At 36.6% G+C, this 23,061-nt stretch overlaps 1 protein-coding gene across 10 annotated transcripts in view; it reads left to right on the forward strand.

Moving 5' to 3' along the window:
* The window catches only part of EML6 (EMAP like 6), a 120,385-nt gene that overhangs the window by 15,224 nt on the left and 82,100 nt on the right, over positions 1-23,061 (forward strand). For all 10 annotated transcript variants that reach the window (XR_013931387.1, XM_080408047.1, XM_080408049.1 and 7 more), the window contains one exon: positions 21,853-22,012. Coding sequence is in view for 9 of the 10 variants with exons in the window: in XM_080408047.1 (XP_080264173.1) it covers positions 21,853-22,012 (160 nt within the window). In the remaining variant the exon portion in view is untranslated. The remainder of the gene's footprint in view (positions 1-21,852; positions 22,013-23,061) is intronic.

Here is a 23,061-nt window from a genome sequence, read left to right on the forward strand (position 1 = left end):
TTATACAGAAAATGCGTGGCTCACATTAACAATAAATGCCAGGAATGGGATATGTTTTTGGAGAGTCCACTGTATTTTTTTGCTTAGGCTTATACTGAAGAATCAGGTATGATATATCTTTTTGCAATAGGTAACTAGCATGAATGCAGTTTAATTCTCAAAATTCCTTGATTAAGAGAAGTTGTTTTGCTCAGGAAACCTGTAAGAGGACAGAAGAGTAAGTAGATATCTGAACTGTATAGAAGGACACATGAAATCTTTAAGAGCTTGTATTTTTCAAAGCTCTGAACTAGCTCTAACTAGTATCTTAAATCAGTAATGAAGACCTGTTTCTTTGTCTGCCCACAATTAAGTCCATTGTTATTTCACACACCTGGCGGTCTGCCATCATATGGTTAAATCTGGATGTCTGCTAAGCCAAACTGAATGCAGTTGATTAGCTTGTTTCATTGAAACTGCATTCCTTTAATCTTAAATTGGGTTCATGCTCAAATAGTCTGTTCAGTTTTAGCTTCTGAGTATCATATGAGTTATTAGCAAAACCCACTTTCTCCGTGTAAGGGGAGAGTGTAATGCTTTGTCTACAGAGGCAGAAGTAAATAGAAAATAGGATATGAAGAGGAAGATGAATTTAGTTCTTCAGATGAGCCTGACAGTTGTGGCATGAAGCCTGCTTTCTCTCCTACTGTAATGTAGAAGGCAAAAAACGCTGTAACATCCATGATGCCATAAGCTAGAGAAAAAACAGAGTATTAGAAAATGACAAGCAGTAAACCGGATTATAACTGCCTGAAACTACATGCTGCCAGGCAGCTACATAATTGCATGAAACTATTTAGTCTCCCCTGCAGCCCTGAACCAAAAATACAGCAAAAAGGTCTCTGATGAGGTCTGCTCTCTGAGATTTCACAGAAAGCAGAACTCCAGATTCAGAATCTCTGCTTTGAATAGTTTGCTAAGAAGTCAAGAGAAACAATAATAGGCAAGAGAATGAGTCATAGTGCTTATGTAAAAAAAAAAGCCAAACAAATATTATGACTTTTTAACTCCTAGTACCAGACTCGAAAAAGAATAATAATAATTTAAAATATTTGGATAACTGTAATCTCTGTCAAATACAGAACTTAATGGATTTTGGTAGTGTAATAACTTTACAATACCTGCTCTTTCATATTTGTATCTGTGGCTGGCTGCACATCCAATAAGACACAGATAAAATTAATAACTATATGGATAATTAGTAACTGTATATTGTATAAAAAGATGCATGTGTTCTGAATAATAGGGTGTCTTGTATTATGAGGGTCCCTAGTGTAGCCGCTCCTACTGAAGAAAAAATAAGCTGAAGTGGTTTGTGTATATCTTCAAAATGTATGATCAGTCATTCACCAGAACATGGAGGTTAGTGAACACTTCCAGTGATACCCTGGTTCCTCAGATATTTAATATTGAAAATTTTATCTACGTATGTAAAGCCTAAATTAACTACATGGCATTACTTTTTATTTGAAACTTACTGTATTTGCATTTTATAACAAATCATAGCAATCCTGCCAACATTGCTTAACTCAAGATAAGTCAGTATCACGTCAGATTGTGCGTGTAGCCTGAGGGCTTTGAAGAGCGTGTCAAGTATTTACGTAGTTTCTTTCAGTTATTTAGCTTAGGTGCTACTTGAGTCAGGAGCCCAAGTTTATTTGGTTGTCAAAGGAGGACTGTTTCCAGTCAGGCAATTCAAACCTCTACCAAGTTTGTTGCCTAAAATAACCTTAAATAGAGGTACTGAGTAATTTCCCTTCATACTTTTTTTCCCAACTATCCATTTTGTAGCCAGCACAGAAGAGAAGTTACCTGATTCAAAGAACATGCTAAATTTCCAAACTCCCTCTTCATTTTTTGGCTACTTCTCTTACCATTCTGTAGAGTTGCCACAGATGTAGTTTGCTTTTCAGCTATTGTGATGGCTCTGTGGGCACCACCCTATGTGCCAACATATGAATTGCTCTGTTAACACAGATGGATCATTTTAAAAGTTTGGAAGTAAATTAGTCTTCAATTCCTAGAAAATACTTGAATTTCCAGGAGTTATTTGTATGCTATGATGGAAACTAGGATGTAGATCTTTAACTGTAAAATACCAACACAAGTAATCTAAAAATCTTTACCCTTTTTCAAACCAAAAATCTTTATGGTTTACTAATGTAACTCTGCTGAAACTTTCAATAAAAATTTCTGTAGTTCAATTGACATTGAACTTAGCTCTTAATTGCATGATTTTAATATTGATGGTGAAGCTCTTCTCTTTTAAATCATCAGCCTGAAATGTCATTCAAATTAGAGTGTGACAGTGATAAACATAACAACTGCGAGAGATGGTGGAAGTCCTGGTGTGTGTAAATACTTCTGTTTAGCTGTCTATATGTTATATAGCTCTTCCTCTGTTTGCTAGCAATGATAGCGCTGACTCTATCTGCATGTGATCTCTGCTGTTCTTAGAGTACACTGGTTAAACCAAGTTCAAAACAAGTGAAATCAGCATACTAGATTTTGGGTAAGAGGAGATTTACTTTACAAAATCTGGTGAATACATGAGTGTGACTAGTCATGTAAGGAGATCTTAGATCTACCTAGAAGATGAGTGACAGCTGTTTATTTTTGTAAATGCCTATCTAAGAATATTTTCAACCTGAACAGATACTATTTTTCTCTGCAAGTTGGCATCATGTGAGATACAATTTTTCTGTAAGAGAGCTGAGAAAACAGTGTCCATTTATCTGAGCAAGGAACGTTTTGACACTTGTGTCTACATCAGTATAATTTTACAATTATATTTCAGTTAACTGTTAGACCTGGTGATGGGTCATAAAATAATTTAAATTAGGACTAACCATGGTATTTTGTTTTTCAATAGAGGACAGATGAAATCAAATATGAGTACACTGCTGTTAAATAAGACAGCTCTTTAGAAAGTGCTGTGTTTCTTGCTGTATTAAATAGTTATTTGATGGAAGTATTCTGAATGTGCTCTGTTCATAGTGTATTGCATTTCACGCTTTCCCCGTGGTATCCATTATTTTTCATTTTGAATCTATGAGATGCCCTACTGCCTAGAGCTAAATGTTCTTTTACCTCATCATTTAGTTTGTTATGAATTACTTTATACATGGTGACAGTTAAGTGCTCTGCACAGATTTTTTTTTTTTGCCTTCTTCCTCCCTAACAGATACAACTATTTAATCAGCCTCACCCCCTTGAAATGGAGCATTTTCTGCAGCTGTCACAGATTACCATCACTTGCACTATAGTTTCTGTGTACCGATCCCCCTCAATCTTTTGTCAGGATTGCGTTCTGGTTTTTAAGTATTTTTAATACGTATATGCACACACAAATATCTGTAGAGTGTGTGTGTGTGTATATATATATGTGGAATGATTATATAATTATGTAGATTTATATAATACATAAATATGTAAAATATACATATTTGCTTTTCAAATGAATTGCTGACTAAATGTTTTACATAAATGTTCAATATTACAAAAAGCCCCACACCTTTCTTCCATGTTACAGCATCATCTGTGCTTTGGATTTATGGACAACTGAGCTGATCATGGCCACAGTCTATGCAATTATGAGTTACCCCTGGGTAAACAGGAATATGTCTCTCCCAGAAAGATGTGTGTTCATACAGCAACAAATTAGGGAATGAGCTTCCCTTCAGCTTTCCAAAAAGTCCATTTCACCGTCATTTCAGATCAATAGTGTTAGAACTCTTGACAATGAAATCATAGTGATTGTGGCTGCCCCAGATTACTCCTTTAACTTCTAGACACTTCTGTCCTTGTGGTAGTAGTGATGCTGTCCCTTCATTCAATTCAGGAATGTACTGGACTTCAACCTGGAATTTTTAAGCAGTTGGAACTAAATAGAGATGTTCAATCCTGGCAAATCTGAGACTTTTCTGAGTTGTGACAGAATTTTAGGCTCCTAGGAAACGTTACCAGTGAAAAATAAGCTCCTGCAGTGTGACAGGGGGTTTTTTTGGTTGTGGTATGTGATAGAAATTTAAAAAAAAAAAAAAAGTGATAGGCACCAAAAAAAGTGATAGTCACAACCATATTAGTTCTTTGTGGATTGATCTACTGGCTTTTATAATGACGTGTCCAAATCTAGTTTATTGGTAATAGCATACATACTCTCTAAATCACAGATAGAAGAGCTTCACTCTATTTCAACATAATTTTAAGGCAAGAGCCTAAGCGATTACATTCTGCTCAGAAGATCATGGGGATTTTTAGCTCTTCATTTCTTTCTGAAGACAGATCATGGTGTTTCACGTGCCATTTCCAGTTATCTTCTGTACTAATTATTCCTGTGGGAATGTTAGCATACTCATTCTAACATGTTGTACTTCAGTGTTTCTTCTGTCTCCATTGAGTCAGTTAGGTAGAACAAGTTTCCTGTTTCCCTTGGCATCCACCACCCCATGTAGAATAGCGTCGATGGAACTGTAACTGAAGTACATTTATCTCTCTCCTATTTTGTTCTTGGATTGCTCACGGGTGTGGGACTTCCCAGACTCAATTGTTCATACAATATGCCAACATATTTTACCAATCTTATTTTGAAAATTTTAGCATGTGTCTTTGATCAGCTGTTTTAGAAACCAGTAAAAAAGCCCTGACATATTTAGTTCATAGAAAAACTTGGCAGCATATCATAAGTTTTGAACATAATTTTCTTGTTAGATATGTAATCTTTATTTTTCTTGATTAGTCTTCATTTATATTTTAAAGTATGCTTCCCTTGATTTAATATTTTTTCCCTTTTTTTCTCAAATTTATTATACTTCTTACATTGTTGTAAAAAGAAAGCTTAACTTTGTGAATAAAACTTTGTGACAGTGAATAAAAATGAGCGCTTCTGGCTAGCCTTTAGGGAGATGACTTCATAGTTATCAATTAAACTCCCACACAGCTGCAACAATCTGCTTTGACTGATGACCGAAGTCACCTCCCTAAAGGCTGGCTAAAGGTCTCTCTTCTCTACACTAACTCAGAGACATTCTTTGACAAGTATGTGGAAAGTTTCCTTGCTGTGTTTTCTTTTAGTTCTGTTCAGCTTGCAAGATTACATCCTTTTTTTTAAAAAAAAAAATAAATATCTATTTTCACTCTTCTGTGTTAATCTAAATATTTACGTTATAGTTCCTTCTAGTCAACATAAGATGATACCCCTTGGGTAAACAATAATTTGTTACAAATCTGCATTGTTTCACCAGATCTGTGAGAGTTAACTCTTAGCTGTGTAAATCAGGATCTATTTCTTTCTCTAAGATGAGGGTCCGTTGTTTGTAATTTTCCTAACACAAGAGAGTGCTGTTGGGTCAAGGGGCAGCTGACCGCTTGTAAAAAAGAGATGAGGCGTTTGGTTCTCCAGCCTTGAGAACAAATAGCATGGTACAGCTTGCATCCACACACTAGCCTGGTTTGCTTCCTCGAAAGAGGTGACAGCAACCAGATCACAGGAAATGTCCGTGCCACGTTTTTTCTTCCAAACCTTGTTCAGGCATTGTATGGGAAAGCACTAAATGCCATGGGCCAAAACTGCTGCAGTTTCAGTGACACAGATCACAGCAGGTCAGTGCTGAATCCATGTTCTGGCAGTGGTTTATTTGCTAGTATAGACATAGCTATTAACACGGTTTACGCTGAGGGCTTGGCGATTAAATATCCAGCTCTGAATAATAAAAGTAAATCAGGAAATTCCTATTGAAGACCCTTTCTTGGTGGAATGCTAGGGTGGTAGCAGACTTCCATCAGGCTGCAGTACTAGAGGTCCTGGAGGTACAACAAGCCAAGTTGGGTACAGAACTGACAATTAAAACTTGGTCACTTGTAGAAGCTCTCAGGATTGTGCTACACATCTAGATATTTTCGCATTTGTAGAAGTAAGTAAAATAAAGCCCATCAAAGTGTAATCTTTTTCTCTTCTTTGCCCTCATACGAACATAACAGAATTGCATGTATCCCTGAAAATTGCCTGCAGTACCGTTATGCAGATTTCCAGGAAGGATGGCTTTCCCAGAAGAGTGTTGCAGAAACTTTTGGTATTAATCTCTCCCACACTTCAGTGGCTGAACCGTTCTGTCCAAGCTATCCAGGCTAGTGTAAAACACAGAAATAATGGCACATATTCCCTGTTTGTTAATATTTTTATTTTCTGTACATGTCCATAGTCTCTTGCAGTTTCAGTGTATGTTGCTTACATTCAGTTGTGCACCAGAAACTAGTGACATGTTTACCTTGTTCATCAATAGAAGTGTTTCTCCTGAAGAAGAGACCTTGTTTCTTTTGAGGATTGTTTTCAAAATACTCAAATGAAACCTAAAAGAGATTATCTTTGTATGTAACAAGCTATTTCCATCTGGCTAGGAGGAACTGTGACTCAAATGCGTGCATTATCTGTAAAGAGATTAAAGGAAAACTTAAAAGGGGCCTCTTTCTAAGACTACTATATAGATATGACGATGGTTTTTAAATGAGGAATTGTTGGAAAAATGTATGGCAATCTTCAGGTTTGGGTTTTTTTGTTTAATATTGTTGAACTGCACCAGAAGGGTTATTTAGGTTTGTTCTTGATGCTTATAATATAACCAAATTACAGATTTATTTTGTTGTGGTCAAGAAGCCAACAAGGGGTGACATCCTGTTGGACCTCATATTTACAAACAAGAACTGGTCAGGGATGTCAAGGTCAGGAGCAGACTTGGCTGCAGCAACCACCAAGGTATTCAGGATCCTGAAAGACAGCAGTGAGGAAATTAAGCAAGATCACAAAACCAGATTTCAGGAGAGCAGACTTGGGCCTTTTCAGGGATTTGCTTAGCAGAATCCCATGTATTAGCATTTGATACATAGTGCTATTGCTCGTCTGTTTTTTGCTTTTAGTTTCAAATCTTTATCTTAAATGTGGAGCACCTCCTTGTTTTTATGTTGTTAGGCCACCATGTATAGTTTAAAATTTGTTTTAAAAAAAGGTCCAGTGAGCCATATTTTCAGCCAAATAGGATAATTTTAGTATTATTAGACTTAAATACAATCATTTCAGTCATTTTTGAATTAAATAAAAAATATATATTTATCTAATGCTATGTGAAAAAAAAGACACAAAACTTTTTTTTTTTTTAAAAGGTGTGTTCCAGTCAGGTTGTGAAGCTCATTTCCAAAGTAAAAATGCAAACGTTTCTAGATTTATTTATGACTTTGCTATGAGATCATAAAACCCAAAGTATATAATTTTAATATTTTAATCATGAATATGAAATAAAACTTTGGCTTACAATTTTTTTAAAATTCTGAGTTGATTACAGATCTTTTTTTACTTATTCCAGCTGCCTGCATAATATAAAAATGAAATCAAGTTTATGCAAAATGTATTGAACAAATTAACATATTAAAAATCTAGTTGTTTCTCAACTAGTCTGATATTTTTACCAGAAAGAGAAGAATGTGGATAATGTGTCGTACATCAGTCAGATGTATTAATCTTTTGCTTTCAAAAATACAAATGTAATCAGAAAATATTCATGGCTGTATTTTTGGCTGAACTGCAAGTATATTACTACTGCAGAGTATAATGTTCCTGGAGATATTTTAAACTAGCTAGCTTAGGTACCACTAGCACGGAACTCAAAAAGGGCAAACTTATCCTTAGTTTTATTATTCTTTCAGTGGCGAATCTGGGAATTCCTCCAATGTACCATTGCTTAAAATACATCTGCTTCCCATTTGATCTATTTGCCTATACTGAGAACACAACACATGAATACCCAAATCAGCTCAGAAGCTGTTTTGCCACACAACATTTTGAAAGCTATACCCTGAGTATGCTGTATCTATGATATATCCCGTAGACCCTGTAGATGCAGTAATTTGAATTAGGTGGATTTATTGTATTAAAATCTTAAATTAGATTTTAATATGCATGTAAAAAGTTATGATTGTATAAACAGTTATTGGTAAAACAGCTTTTCGATTTATTTCATTTGTAGAAGTTGTATTTGCTGTCATACGTTTCTGTTCTGAAGCTAATGAAGAATGAAATCTGTATATAGTTTTTCTAGTGTTGCATATGAAGCTTGGGATGTATTAAGACAACTTATACCTGGTATATCCTTCTCCTTTATGGAATTCCACATTTATGAATCCAGTGCCAAATAATAGATTTGCTTTGTTTCTTGAGAAGAGGTACTAGTCACTCTCATTCAGTTCTTTGATTTGTTCTGGTAAAGTATGAGGCTGTCCACATGATATAAGAATTTAGAGAATTTTAATTGTCATTAAGGTAGACAGCTTGAGCCTTTTTGAACTTTCTTACTCCTCATCTCTATTGCTTTTAGCAATACTAATTTATGGTGCCTCCCTGTGTTAGGTCAGAGACATTTGGGAGAAGTAGATTCTGCTGTCATCTGTAGCAGAGGAGCTGGTGAATCTTGGTGGCAGAGACAAGGGATGTCTTTTATACAGTACCCAGACTACATACAATGGGCTTTCTTAGATACAGACTGCATAGTGACTTGCGTGTGCGTACTCTTTATGTTGTATATGTTATTATGCACATATACATAGTCCTGATATGCTTTCAAACAGTTATCACATGTTCTTCCTGAATATTGTTAAAATACTATATTTATGTTAGTATTAACTCCTGATTTTTGGAATTATAATCTCAAGGATAAACTTTTATATCATAGAAGTCTAAGAAGTAATTTGATTTTCTAGATCTGCTGAACTGTAGTGTTTCATCTGAAAGCACTGCTCATGCCCACATTACCCTGGAAAACAAAAAACATTGTTAGAGCTTATACAGTCTTCTGTGGGATTCCAAAAGGCAATAGCAAAGAAAGATTTTACTTTGATTTGTGTAATTAGTATAAACATTTACAGCTGAAGCTGCTTCTTTCTTTTCCTTGGTTAGACAGTGGGTTGATGGAATAATATAATTGACTTTCTAATGGACTTTCTAGCTCCTCAGGCAGTCTGCTTTTGTATGGACCACCTGTCTGCAGTGAACTTGACGTACTGAGTAACTAGTAAAGCCATTTACTTTTTCTCCTTGGTTTCTCTCTTTTTTTAGAAAAGCATGAAAAGTACTTACATAACATGGCAGTAAATGACTTAAAGGAAATAATACTATCAAAAGAAAATACTAAGGGTTAAAAACAAATTAGAAGTGGAATAATTAACATTTTTTTTAGTAACCATACAAAGTTTATTTGAATATTAAGCATCATAGAATTATTCTAACACATAAAAATGATCAATGAATCAGGAAAGACATAAGAAAATGAAAAGAAAACTACCTTCCTGATTATAATTTTTCTATACAGTTCAGTTTTAAAAATGACATAAGTGAATTTCTGTCTTTCACCAGATATAGGTGTGAGATAAATTTGTTTAAATCACATAGTTTTGGGTTTTATACTGCTATGGCAAAGGGTAATATTTTCATACTATCTTAGTGATTTCTGTAAAGATAAAATCAATGTTTGTACATGTTGAGTGAAGCAAGATTTTTAAGGGCTTTCAATATGTTTATCTAGTTCTTACGGTATTTTTAGTTGTTTTAATAGGAAATGTGTGTCTCAGTGAAATATGTCAGTGTTAGGTTTGTTTCTGTTAGCCAGCAGCCTAAAATATAACTAAGAAAAACTTGGCAGAGTCTGATTTTTAAGTAAATTTGGAAAAATGTCAGTTTATTGAAATACTTTGAGTTACGGTTCTCAGATTGACAAAGGCCACAGGTTATATGGCCTAAATAAAATCACCATTTACCTTCAGTTTGTGAAGAAATAACTTTACAGATATATTTGGTATCTGCCCTTGTTTGTAGTGGATATATTTATAAGTACTGCCTTCAGGAAGAAAGGCTGCTTCCTTTATTACTGTGATGAAGAGGGAGGCACTAAGCTAACTGTACATCTGTTTTGTTATCTTTTACATAGGCTTTCACAGTCCTTTAACCTTCACAGTGCCTCTCTGTGATGAACAGCTAGAAGGAGGTGAGATAAACCCTGTGCTAGTAAACTTCCATCTAGTTGGCAGCTGTAATGTGGAGCCGGAGAAATTTTGAGTTCACTTCCAGTTTCTGAGAAGAAATGGACCTTGGTAGTCCCACAGATTTCTGTTGTTGCTAGATTCAAGAACTCTAATGTCTTAAGACATTTTCACCTCCAGTCTCCCTGTTCCCAGTTCCTGCATCTAGTGTAACAGTCAGAGATGGAGCAATCACAGCTGAAATCTTGGTGCCTGTGTCTGAGATCTTCAGAGAATTCCACTAGCAAATAGATGTCTTGATGGTGATTTTCTAAGACATGTGAGTTGGCCATATGTAGGCATATTTTCACAGGTGAAGCAAAACACATACCATGCTTCAGTTTGAGCAACTGAGCTTTGGAAACATTTTTGATTACTGCAGGCAGTGCTATGAGCCAGATTTCTGTTGAAATTGTATCCTTTGATTACTTTTGATTAATAAGGTTTTTATTTCAGTGTAAGACTTCAAAATTATCTTGCTTTACCTAGACATCGGAAAACCTCCACTTGGCAAAGTGAACACCTTAACTATGCTTAGTGTGTAATGTCTGTGTCTCAGGTGCTAGAGATTCCAGTGGGGAAAAGACCTTGACTGTAGAATGAATTCTGTGATATCAAATTTATGTGGACTTGAATTTTAGCTTTTTCTAATGTCTTTATATTCTGCCCTTGAGGATTTTCTAAAGCAGTTAAGCACACATTTTTCTCAGCTGTGTCTTTCACCTCTACTTCACCTGCTGAACTTGAAAAAACAGAAGTTTCTACTACAGCATGATCAACAAAGATTAGCTGCTTTTTGCAGCAGTTGGCTAATGTAGATACTTCCAGTTCCTGTGTACTGTGCAAGATTCTGCTCTTCATTATACCTAGAGGTCGCTTAGCTTATGGAGGGATAACTGGCTGCAGAATATGGATAGTTGTCATTCAGAAAGTACAAAAGTAAACTTAAATCTAATCACCACAGGAAAAATTTTTATCTCCCTCACTGTGATCTGATGATCCAGAGTACAGTGCTATATTTTTGAAAAGTAACAAAATTTCTAGTCTTACCATCTCACAGAAATGCAAGGCCAAGAAATGTCAGCTGGCAGTGTTGAAAGGAAGAAAATCCATTCTTAGTAGCACTGAAAACTCCCCATAGTTCAGGGCACCTAAAAATTAATCTTTTTTCTCCAGCCACGTTTAGTGTCACCACATTTATCATTTCTGTAGACATCTGTAGACATTCTGTGTAAAAAGAATCATCATCTGCTTCTGACTGACTGAATGCAGCTCTGCGTGCATTCGTTTGATATATTATTGAATCAAGCTCTTGCTGTTCTCTACTTCTTTCCATTAAAGTGCTTAAACTCAAAATGTTGTATGACAGCGTTATTGTTAGAAGAATGCCTAAGCAGGATGCATCTGTAACACCATGCGTTCATTGTACTTCAGGTAAGAACAGTTTCCCAGTTCTGCTTATCAGTTAAAGGCAAACCTATACAAACAATATTGTTATCCCATGTGATTTTTTTAGCAGGAGCCTATGAGTTTTGTCAGATCATACAGATTGTCATAGATGTGAATGCTCAGGGTGAGATGGGATGATGAGGTGAAATCTCTTAAAATTAAAGTGGGAGTGATCCAGAAAAGTTATGACACTGGCTGTTTTTTTCTGTGGTCTCAACAGTATTTCCTATTTCTCCTTGACTGTTGTTCTCTGGGCTTTTTGTATTTATTTTTATATCCTTTAAAAAAGATTTTTATATTTTTATAGTCTGTTACAGATTTTTATATTTTATGTATTTATATTTAATTTCAATATATTTTATATTTTTAGTTTTTATATAGTCTTCTATATTTTATTGATTTTGTAAGTCCATCTTGATTCCTCCTTTTGTTAGCTATATCTATTTATCTGTCCTTTTTCCATGATTTTCTTTCTGTTTCCTCTCTCCTTTTTCTCAGGTGTTTCTGCAAACATTTTGACTTGGATTGTGTCTTGGGTGATCTGCATACTTAACACCTATATTCACTGCGGGTTGTTAGCTATACAAAAAACAGAGTAGACCCAGGAAATCCCAAAGCAGTTAATTACTGAATTAGCCTCTGGAAGGAATACCTTCAGCAGTGCTGTCAGGAATAGGACCCATCTGCAGCAGCACTAGTACAACTTGATTGACATCATCATTCTGTGGGCAATTATTTATCACACAGATATTTGCTGTTCATTGTGACCACCAGTTTTAGAGCTGCTGGCTTAATCTTTTTGCCTGAATTATGGTCACATTTGGGAGAAAAGGCACAGCTCCGTTCAGTCCAGTTGTTTCAGCCCTAGAGTGTGATGAAATCAGAAAAATAAGGAGTTTGATTACTAGTAGCAGTGCACAGTTCATGTCATCTGTTTTGACTGCACTTTGAATCTGGTATTTCAACACAGTCAGACTGAAATAGGGTGAACACAGGAAATAAAGGAGGCTACAGCATGTGACAGTGGCTGTGATTTCTTAACTTAAAAATTTTATCTGATGTGTAAATTGCATTTTCAACCACAGTGTTCAGAGTGGCTTTAAAATTCTTTATACCAGATGAACATGAAACTTTTTCTAGTTTCTGTTGAGCAATACTAAATTTACAGCTGTGTGTAATTAGTTTTTCATGTATTGAAAAATCATTGAGTTAACCTGATATCATTTATGTTACTGTTTTTATCTCAACATCATAGACCAAATATCTACTTGATGTTTTACTACGCATTTTATTGCAAAACATTATACATTGTCCATTTAACTATCATAAAAATTGAACCAAATAGGGTAGGGGGCAAATGAAATGCTGAACTGAAAGTCTTCCCTCTCTCCTGACCCTCCATTTTTGGTCTCCAATTGTAGCATGTTTTTCTTTACAATTGATTTGATTCAGCTCTGTCTTACTGATTTTGTCAAATCACAATGCTTAAGTCAAGAAGTGCCACATATATCTGTCTTGGGTATTTATTTACTCATTCTTTGGCCAAAGTCTTTACAGTCTTGTCACCATTTTTTAGTGATTGCTATGATTTTCAGACTTACATACCTATAATTTTCAAGCAGAGCAAAGAATGAGGCCATGCAGGAAGAGGTTATCCAGAAATTCTTTAGGTATCTGAAAAGCCTGTTCCCTCTCCTTTCTAATTTATGGCTTTGGTAGTTTCCTGCTCTGTTTCTACACCAAAAAAAAAAAAAAAACAAACGAAAAACAACCAACAACCAAAAACCCCAGTAAGTTTTATTTCAGACCAGAAAAAGTACTATAGCTGTTCTGGCTAAACCTCGCACATCAATGCAACTTTTTCCAGCTCATGTTTGTTTAGCAGTATCTCCATACTTCTCTCAGCATGGGCCAAGGCCCTCTCTTTCCAGTATAGCTTTATAGCTTTAGGTCTGTCTTGAAAAAATTCTCACACCATGCGACATATGAAAAGTTCTGGGAATGTCATAGTTGTGTCATTTTGGGGGTTATTTTCACATGTTGCAGCATGCTGCAATCAGCATTGTGAATGCAAATATGATTGGACTCAAATGGAAACTCTGTGCACTCAGTGAAAGCTGAAGGGGAAAACTGCTATATGGTAGTTTAATTTCAGAATTGCACAGTGGGTTCTGTTTGGTGCAGTGCAGCTAATATGAAATACTGTCTATTTTTCTGATCACTTGTTGCTCAAAAACCACATGAAGACATCAACTGTTGTTTATACTTAGCTTTCAATGTCACTAAATGGGCGTTGGATAAAATCTAGGACTCCTTTTCACTGGCAGAAGCTTAGAGTTGCAGAACATACATGAGATATATGTGATGTAAATATGCATGAGAAAAATATGTCCTTAGAGAACCGTGTGACCTTTGTGTTACTGCAGCCATGTGTGATGAGGAACCACTGTGCTGCAGTGCCATTCCCTTTTATTGAACCTGCCCAATTTTCCTCTGTGTACAGGTGCATGAGTGTAAATTGGAGCTGGCCTTAATTACAGCGCAGAATAGTTCTGCTCAAAACATTACATTTTAAAGAGTTTGTTTTCTCTTGCTTCTTTTCCCTTCTGTTGTTGGGGAAATCTTAATCATTTGATGAAAAGCAATTTAGTCTTTAAATCTGGACTGACACTGTGACCCTTTGTAGCTCTGCAGTGCAATCACAAATTCCATGTTCTGCTAGGTTGCTTACACAGCCTTTTGGGCCTGATCTGTCAAGACTTCTAATAAGCACTGAGCAGCTGAACAAACGTTATTGAAATGTGGTGGAATAACTCCGTAGGCTTGAATAAGAAACACTGGCACAGGGAGCAGCTCAGCAGTAATTTCCCCAAAGACAAAGAGGAGTAATTTTAGAGTGGCAGGTATGGTTATAACTTTGCATGCTTTTGTCACCATTTTGCTCCCCCCCGACGTGAGTTCTGGAAAACAGAAATAAAATCCTTGTCAAAATGCCCCTTGCATTTCCAGGACACTGTAAGTACACTTTAGCATAACAACAACTATTATACTTTAGCATAACAACAGCTATTACTGTGTGTGCTTCAAAGACCTGCATCAAGCCCAGCTGAGCCGAACATCCACCTCATAAATGATTAAACTTAAGACTCAGTTTGTGACCAAGACCAGTTGTGAGCACCAAGCCTAAACCAGTGATTTTCAATCACAGTCTGCATTGACTTCATTCAGAACTGTAGGTGTTTACTTCCTCTGACAAACAGATGGTAGCTGTCTGAGGCAGGCCACCAAATTCAGAAATTGCTGCTGAGAAAGTTAGCCTGTAATGACTTGTTCTAGGTAGGAAGCCAGTGCAGAATGACAAATAAGTGCTCGAACCCCTAGCTGTATCACTCTTCTTCCTACACAGGGAAGATGGAAGGGAAAAGCAAGTAGTGGAATAGTTAGTAAGAACGTAGACCTAAAAAGTGCCTTACTTGCCAGATGATCTTAAAAACATATTTCTGTAGCCATATGCTGTTCTGTGACATATATATATATATATAAAAGCAAGATATTACCGTATGAAAATCAAGCCAGTAAACTAAGATTTTGTCATTGCCCTTACCCAGTGGTGTTTCCATCAATATTTATATTCTTATTTTTTCAGGACAAACATGTTCTGTACTTGAGTTGTTTGCAACAAGTGTGTGGCAATATTTTGTAAATTTAAAAGTGTTATTGCAGCTATATGTTCACATGTGTAAAAAGTCAGTCATTTGTATGGGTGTGTGCGTTAACTGTTATACACACACAGTCTCTGTGTGCATCAGAGCTACCAGGTCACTGTTGTCTGTTCTGGCAGTGAGACCTGCAGTGCACTCGCATAGCCTGTCACCTGCACTATGGAACGTGCCAGATATAATTGGTTATCCTGGTGTGTGGTCTGCCCGCCAGCTCTTTACTGCATGTCAGGGTCACTGCCTTGCACTGGAAGAGCAAAATTTGGGAGCTGTGTATGTGCATGAGTAGCCATCACTTTCATTATTAAGAGACTGATTTTCCTCAAATAATAGTTGTGGTGTTTATGTTTCAGAAGTAATCTGGGAGGAGATGATATTCAGAATAAGCCTGTCAAATTCCTGGAGTTTTCTTGTCAACACTCCTTTTTGTTTTTACAGCATGATCTAGTGGGGTTTGTGCAGGTTGCTTTGTTCTTGCCTTGTTCCACTTCCCTTTTCCTCACTCCCCTTTCCTTTCTATTGTTCCCTTGCTTCTGCAGGCCCCCACATTTGCTTCCATTTAACTGCTGATCTTTATTCCATTGCTCCTTTTCATTAGGCTTCGTTATGTTTTGTGTTATATTCAGAAATGGGGATCAGGCTGCGTCTTGCCTTACTTTGCTCGTAATACGCTCTGTCTGTACAGTGCATTACAGTCTTCCCTTTGGCCCCAACAGCTGAGGAAAGAAATTAATTTTGTTCTGTGAAATGAGGAATTCCTGAAAGAGCGTTTGTGTTCTTTGCTGACATGTGAAGACAGCTCTGTCCTTAGCACCGCATGAGCAGTGAAATGTAGCTGAAAAGTTCCCTGGTCTTCAGACGTGCCTGCTGGTCTCTCAGGATCTTGAAAGTGTCACTTCTTTCTGCACTGAGAACTAAGTGCGGAGCTGAAGGAGGCAGCAAAGTAGAAAATACCTACTGGCACGTAATGGCCTGTTAAGGGGCAAGTTTGGAGCTTCTTGGAAATATTCTTTCTTCAGAGATATTTTTTTGCTGCAGAGAAAAGTAAATCATAGTTGTGTTATTTATCTGTCCGTCATTCAAGCACAGTGCAGTCAGTGCCCCGAGTACTTCGCTACAAGTTTGGCCTAAATTCTGAGGAAAGACTGCTATGTTTGTTCTGCAAAACAGTAGGGTTTGTAGCAGGTTTTGAGCAAGAAAGCATTAATTCTTCCATTAATTTCTGAAGAAAATTAACATATACAGACAGTATCTAAATTGCTATGGAATTTGATTTTAAATTTACCTCACATTTCTCCCCAAGTCTTCATTATCATTGTATAGCACTGTGTTACATAAAACGGCATAATTCTGTAAAAGTTTGTCTAAACATGAAAGTTATCCCAAATTTAAAACAGGATGGATTTGAAGTAGGGAATAATTTATCTGTTTCTAACTATCTAGAGTTATTTTAGAACAGCATCAAATTGGCGCGCAGCTTTAGGGTGCACAACAGCCCTAGCACTGGGAATGACTTGCATTGTCAAGAGATGGATACAAGTCCATCTAACGCGGTGATTGTCAATAACGGTCTGCATTGACTGGATCCAGAACTCCAGGGGTTTGCTTCCTCTTTCAAAAAGCAGTTCTTGTTTGTCAAGTGGGGCATTCTGGAAACCTAGGTTTAGTTTGTATGAAAAGTGTATTTGCTTGATTTATGCTCACCAAAGGATAGTTAATAGGATGGTTATAAAAAGATTCAATTTAATACAGCATTCATTAATACAAAACAAACCATGAAAAATTACACACTCAAAATTTGGAATCATAGAAAAGTTTAGTTTGGAAGGGGCCTCTGGAGATCATCCAGACCACCTTTCTCTTGAGAGCACAGCCTTAGATTAGGTTATCCAGGGTCCTGTCAAGCCAAGTAAGTCTTGAATCTGTTCCAATGGGGGAGATTGTGCCACTTCTCTGGGCAAACTATTCCAATCTTCAATTCTTCTTGTGGCAAAGAATGCTTTTCTTGTATCCAGACAGAATTTCCCATGAAGCAACTTGTGTCTCTTACCTTTTGTCATCTCACCGTGCATCCTTGTGAAAAGGGTACTCCACCTTCCCTGTAACTGCTTTTGATGTTCTGGAAGACTGTCATTAAATCCACCCTGAGCCTTCTCTTATCTCCTTGAAACTTCTCTTCCTCAACCGTCATCTGTTCCCTCATCCCTTTTTTGTTCTTCCCAGTCATCTATTCTTTCTACCATCTGTAATTCTCTGGTTCCTTGACTGTGTGCTTTATGAAGAAAAAGTTGTTTTATCCACAGTTTGGGAACAAATTAAATACAGAAATTACAATTTAATATTCAATGTAATATTCAACTATTTGAAGTAGCTTGCATTCCATATCTAAACTTTTCTACTTAGCTCCGTCTGTTTTAAACTTTAAATCTGTATTATATATACATAAGCGTATAGAACCTGTTGCAGAAAAAAGACTTATAGACAAGAAACAAACACTTTCAGTGCCTTGAAGTTCTCATGTGGTTATAAAAGAGAAAGAAAATCTTGGAGCGGAATGTTATTGCAACAGAAATTGCGGAGGTAGTAAGAGTTTACCATCTGGCAGGGCCCCCAGACCAGATGGATCCACTAATGACTTTTATAAAGCATTTCATCAGACCCTGCTGGAACACGACTGGCATCTTTAATTATCCTAAATTAACAGGGTTCCAGCCTTGGATGCTGGATTCATGATTGTTGATCTTGGACGGGAAGGAAAAGGAAATGTTCCCTGAAATCTCTTCTTCCTAACAGAGCTTTTTATTAATGAAGTGTAATGTTAAAATATTACTTAAAGTTTATTGGTTCATCTTAAATGGATTGTTGGCTTAAGAGAAGTGCCTATCAAGGTACTTAAAAGACATTTTTTGCAAACATATCAGAGTGGCTTTGGTATTCACAGTTAGCTTTATGCATACACAAAAGCATTCAGCTGCCCAGAAGAGCAGACTGCCAGGAATCCCCTTGCTTGCTTTAACCTTCCCTGGAAGGAAGGGAACATACATTTCCAAAGCAGTTATCTCTGCTTCTTATTCTACATGTGCATCTGCTCCTGTTAACTGTTGCCACAGAGAGAGGGTCGAGTCTATGGGGAAGTGGCTGCCACTACCAGCCAGCAGTGCCAGCAGCAACTGCTGCTACTTTTATCCTCTCTTGTTTCCACCCCAACTCTTTAGCAAGAGAGCATCCGCTTCCTTTTCCCACAAACCTGGAAAGCAGGGACAAAGTTTCTTGTGAAATTTCTTCTGCCCTTCCTGCTTAGAGCTTGTGGGACTACATCCTGGTCAGCAAGGCTGCCCTTGGTTTTCTGCTTCTTTCCCCTTGGAGCAGCCCTTCTCTCAATGCTCATTGACAGTAAACCCTTTGCTAGTGTAATTTGTGGTTTGCTTATGGGAAAAGCACAAGAACTACGCAAATTACATTTAAGAGAAATGCTGATTTTAAGGTGTAAGTCTTGATTTTATTTTCCCATTTTATTTATTTTTGTTATTGGCTATTGGAACTGTTAGGTATTCTCTAAGCTGAGAACAGGTCTGCAAATGTACATACCCTGAGAAGACTGGGCAGACGCTAGCGGATGAGCAAGCAAGGGAGTACAGGCACGGGGAGGTACCATTGTGTGGTAGGGGGTGTGGGAGTGAAGAAATTCATAGCTTACTCAGAGGTGTTAAGTCTTCAGTGGTCCAGGCATTCAGTTTAGTCGAACAGCTCTGTTGTACAATAATGCATCTTGAACAGCTAATCTGCGGACCTGTTGCCTGTGACTTGCAGAAGAATGTCTGGTTGCATGATAAATACTTTTGTTTCTAGATGATCTTCCTGTTGGGAAGAACAGGAAGTAATTCCCTAATAATATTTTTCTATATCATAAATTTATGTTGTTTTAATGCTTAATCTTTTCTAATAATCTGTTCATACTGCACTAATACCATAGTATTTCAGTATCTTCCCGTGGCACAAATGGTGATGTGGTATCATTATAAATGGTATAGATACAGGATAGGATGTTTGCTTAGAAAGGTTGAATAAATGCACCTAACAGTTCAAAACACAAGCATTGAAGTTCATATTAATTTTAAAAGGCAGGGAAGGTCCCAAAACCTGTGCCAGCAGGAAATCTTACGGTCCGAAGACAGGAAGTGACCCATGCAGCAGGATATATTTTATAGGTGTACATATACTTTTTATATTTTAACACACAACAGATACTTAAATCATATACGGGTTTCAAATCATCACCAAGATTTGTTCTTGAAATTGGACTCCTTTTCCTTACTCTGTAACCCACTGTTCTGTCTGCCAAAAATAAATGCTTGGTTATCTAACAGCCAGACTGAACGTAGGCAGTTATAGTGCATTGTAAAGGCTGTTAGCAAGAGATGAATGTCCTTAGCGGTTCTGAAAAATCAGACTTCTTATTTAGGTGCCAAAAATTGATATTAGTTCCTAATTTTAGTTCCCCCACTAGTTGACTTCATGCATCAAAAACGATAAAAGAAATAACAGATACATTAAGTACAGGTGTATTTACGTTGTAGGAAATGTGTTCTTGTTTTTAACATTGTATCCTGGAATGGAAATACAAAACATAAAATAGGAAGTTCTAGTATGTGAAAACTGAACTGTGCAAAACAGTGGTAGATGTAATTAAGCTGCAGTTCTGTTCTAGCAGTGCGATAGATGAGCCCAATTAATCTTTTCCATCTGGTTCTTAGCATTGAGGAAAAGTATTCTGACTTAATTGTAGGTATCACAGCTTAAGTATGGTGGAGTCATCCTTTATTCCCCTTATAGGTTTAGAATTGAGGTGAACTAGTTGACACGCAGTTGTAATGTAGAATCCAATCCTATAAAGGAAAGGAGGAATGCACAAGTGCAGGAGCAGATAAGACAATTTCACTGGGCATTGTGCTGAAATTGTTCTTTTTGCATGAATTGTTCTTTAACATGAAAAACTGAGTACCTATGTTTGTGACACTTCCTTAACTTTTTTGATGAATTCTTCTTAATAATTAGAATTATCTACTCCTGGGATAGAAGACGTATTCAGCTTCCCTAAGCAATCTGTTGAATGTCAGTTTATTAATAGGATATTTTTCCTTATTCCATCTGTAGCTCACGTACTCAGACATTGTTCAAATTTGTTTCCTGGATAATAGTGTGAAACTGTCTTTGTATTCATATTACTTTAGGGAGGGTTTTTTATTAATAAAATCCCCAAGTTAGATTTTTTCAAACTAGATCCCCTGGGTTTTGGCAAAGAGAATACCTCAAGGGTTGAAGAGTAGCTTCATAATAGCTCAGAATAATTGCAAACAACAGCTTCTGGTACTGTGTCACTACTGATAGCCTGCATTCCTCATGTTAATGTGCAATGAGGTTTGCTAATTGGTGGCCTTTCGTCTTTTGTGTTACAGTGAAAATCTGGTATGTGTGATGAGCAAAATGGAATTTATTTTTTTTTTAATGATGCTACTGCTCGGTTCCAGAAAATGTATGTAATCTAAGAGAAATATTCCCAACACAACAAAATGGAAGTCAATACTAGTGTTCATACTTAGGCAGGGGTGAGAGAGGATAGTGTGGGCTGCCTGTGGAGATTTTCATGTATGAGAGATTGTGAACAGAAATCTAGTTTGCTTCTGCTAATAGAGCCAGCATTAGAGTGCAGCTTGCAGTAACAGATCTCTGTACAAATACTACACAGAATAAAAAAGTTGAGTGTTTAATATGTTTAATAAATGTATAAGAAAGAGTTGGCCAAAACAAGTCTTCTGAATGGTAGTGGAGTTAATCACTGAAAACCAGGAAACAGTTTCTGAAACATTGGCACTTTTCTTGGATTTAAGTAGTGGAAATAGTGCTTGATGTGAAAGTTCTTGTGCAAAGTACTGTTTCTAATTGGTTGTTAGAGAAAATGAGGTAAACTAATGGTTACAGTAAATTTTATCTCTCCGTAGACAGCAGTAACTTCAAGTAGATCTTAAAATACAGATCATTGTTCTTCAAATGTAGGAGAAAAAATTTATTTCTCTGTCTCTTCTGAGGCTACTACCTTTAAACATGTAAAGATAAGAGCATTTCTTGCATGTGTTTTGCATAGTGAAAAATATTCATTAAACAGCCACTGGTCCATATTTCAGAATATTTGAGCTGATGTGTGAAAGGGGAATAAATTGTACAAAATGATCCACTGACTTCATAAAGCTATGAAAGACTAAGATAAAAGCCTGTGTGTTCATTCAGCTTATCAGTCAAAAGTATTCAAAAAAATTCTGGTTATGTTTTCCTTAAGTTTTCTAGTTAAAATATTATTATGTGATAAATTGTATTCAGCACTAGTCATGTTGGTCTACGTAAAACATATTAGGTAAATAATGGGATAAAATGAGTTTTGAAGACAGTCGGTGTGATCATTTCAATAAATCAAAAGGAGCTCATAGTTTTTGATAATTAAAAATAATATTACTTTTTAATCTGATTTTTACATTTTATACTACTTTACTGATCCAGAAAGTGTATTATAACTAACTGTGTTCTATTTCAGCCTTGCAGTTCACCCGGATAAAACTTTAGTAGCTACAGGGCAGGTTGGGAAGGACCCTTACATTTGCATCTGGGATTCCTACCGTGTACAGACTGTGTCTGTTCTTAAGGATGCACATACACATGGAGTTGCCTGCTTAGCTTTCGATTCAGATGGCCAGGTTTGTATATCTTATTTCTCTGTGAAATTTCTCCGTGAAATCTTATTTCTCTTTGAATTTAGTTTGATTTCTGATTCTAGAAGATATGCCCATTAAAGTATTTTATGTTTAGGTAGCTGTATGGCTGTAGCACTGAAAGTCCTATTACAATTAATTTTTTAATGCAAGGAGTGTAAACATAACTCCTTCAAAGATGATATTTCTGAGGCAAAAATCATGATGTAGAGGGATTGGGTGCTGGACAAATATCCAGAGAAGAAACGGCCCTCTGGCTCAAATGTAATACCTCCACCACATACTTGTCACCTGTACAAAGAGATTAGTTCCTGGCAAAGTTCTCACAATCCTGCAGCTTTTTTGGCAGAGGAGCTCCAGCGATCTCACTGCTAGGAGAGCTCGTTGGCTGGGGTGTGCGGTCAATTTAATTGAATAATGGGGTTAGGACACAGAGTGTGTGCCTTTGTACAATGTGATTAGATTATATGATATTTTGAGACAAAATTGAAAATATAAGTAAATGGTGGGCTATTCACAGCTAAGCACGTTGATTTCCACACACATACACACACACAGAGGCAAACTGTTTAAAGCATTCAGTTGTGAGTGAAGTAGGAGGACAATAGAGCTACGATTCACATAAACCTGAGAAATATTTCACATTCATAGTTTTATAGATACTTATCTGTGCAATTTTGTTGTTATTGATATCCAAATGAGCTTTCTGCTGTAATGCTGTGGTCATACTTTATAGATCGTTGCTGAAGTATTTTTTGGAATGCTTAGATTAGCTGATACCTGGATTCTTGCACAGATCCTGATTGTTTTTTGTATTTGCTTGTGTACCTCAGATTTACATCCCAATAGGGTGGAACTGCCTTTAGATGGTTTTCTCAGAACAGCCGTGCTAGATGGTTAGCTGTCTATTGAGAAGTGTATTATCATGTGCCTAGCTACTCTTCCACTGGTCCCACAGTGCTTTCACTTTTTACTCTTTCAGAGAACAGAACTGGCTGTGCAATGCATAAAATGTATTCTCACAGGAAACAAAA

This window comes from Falco punctatus, assembly GCF_963210335.1.
Source record: "Falco punctatus genome assembly, chromosome: 12".
Lineage (NCBI taxonomy): Eukaryota > Metazoa > Chordata > Aves > Falconiformes > Falconidae > Falco > Falco punctatus.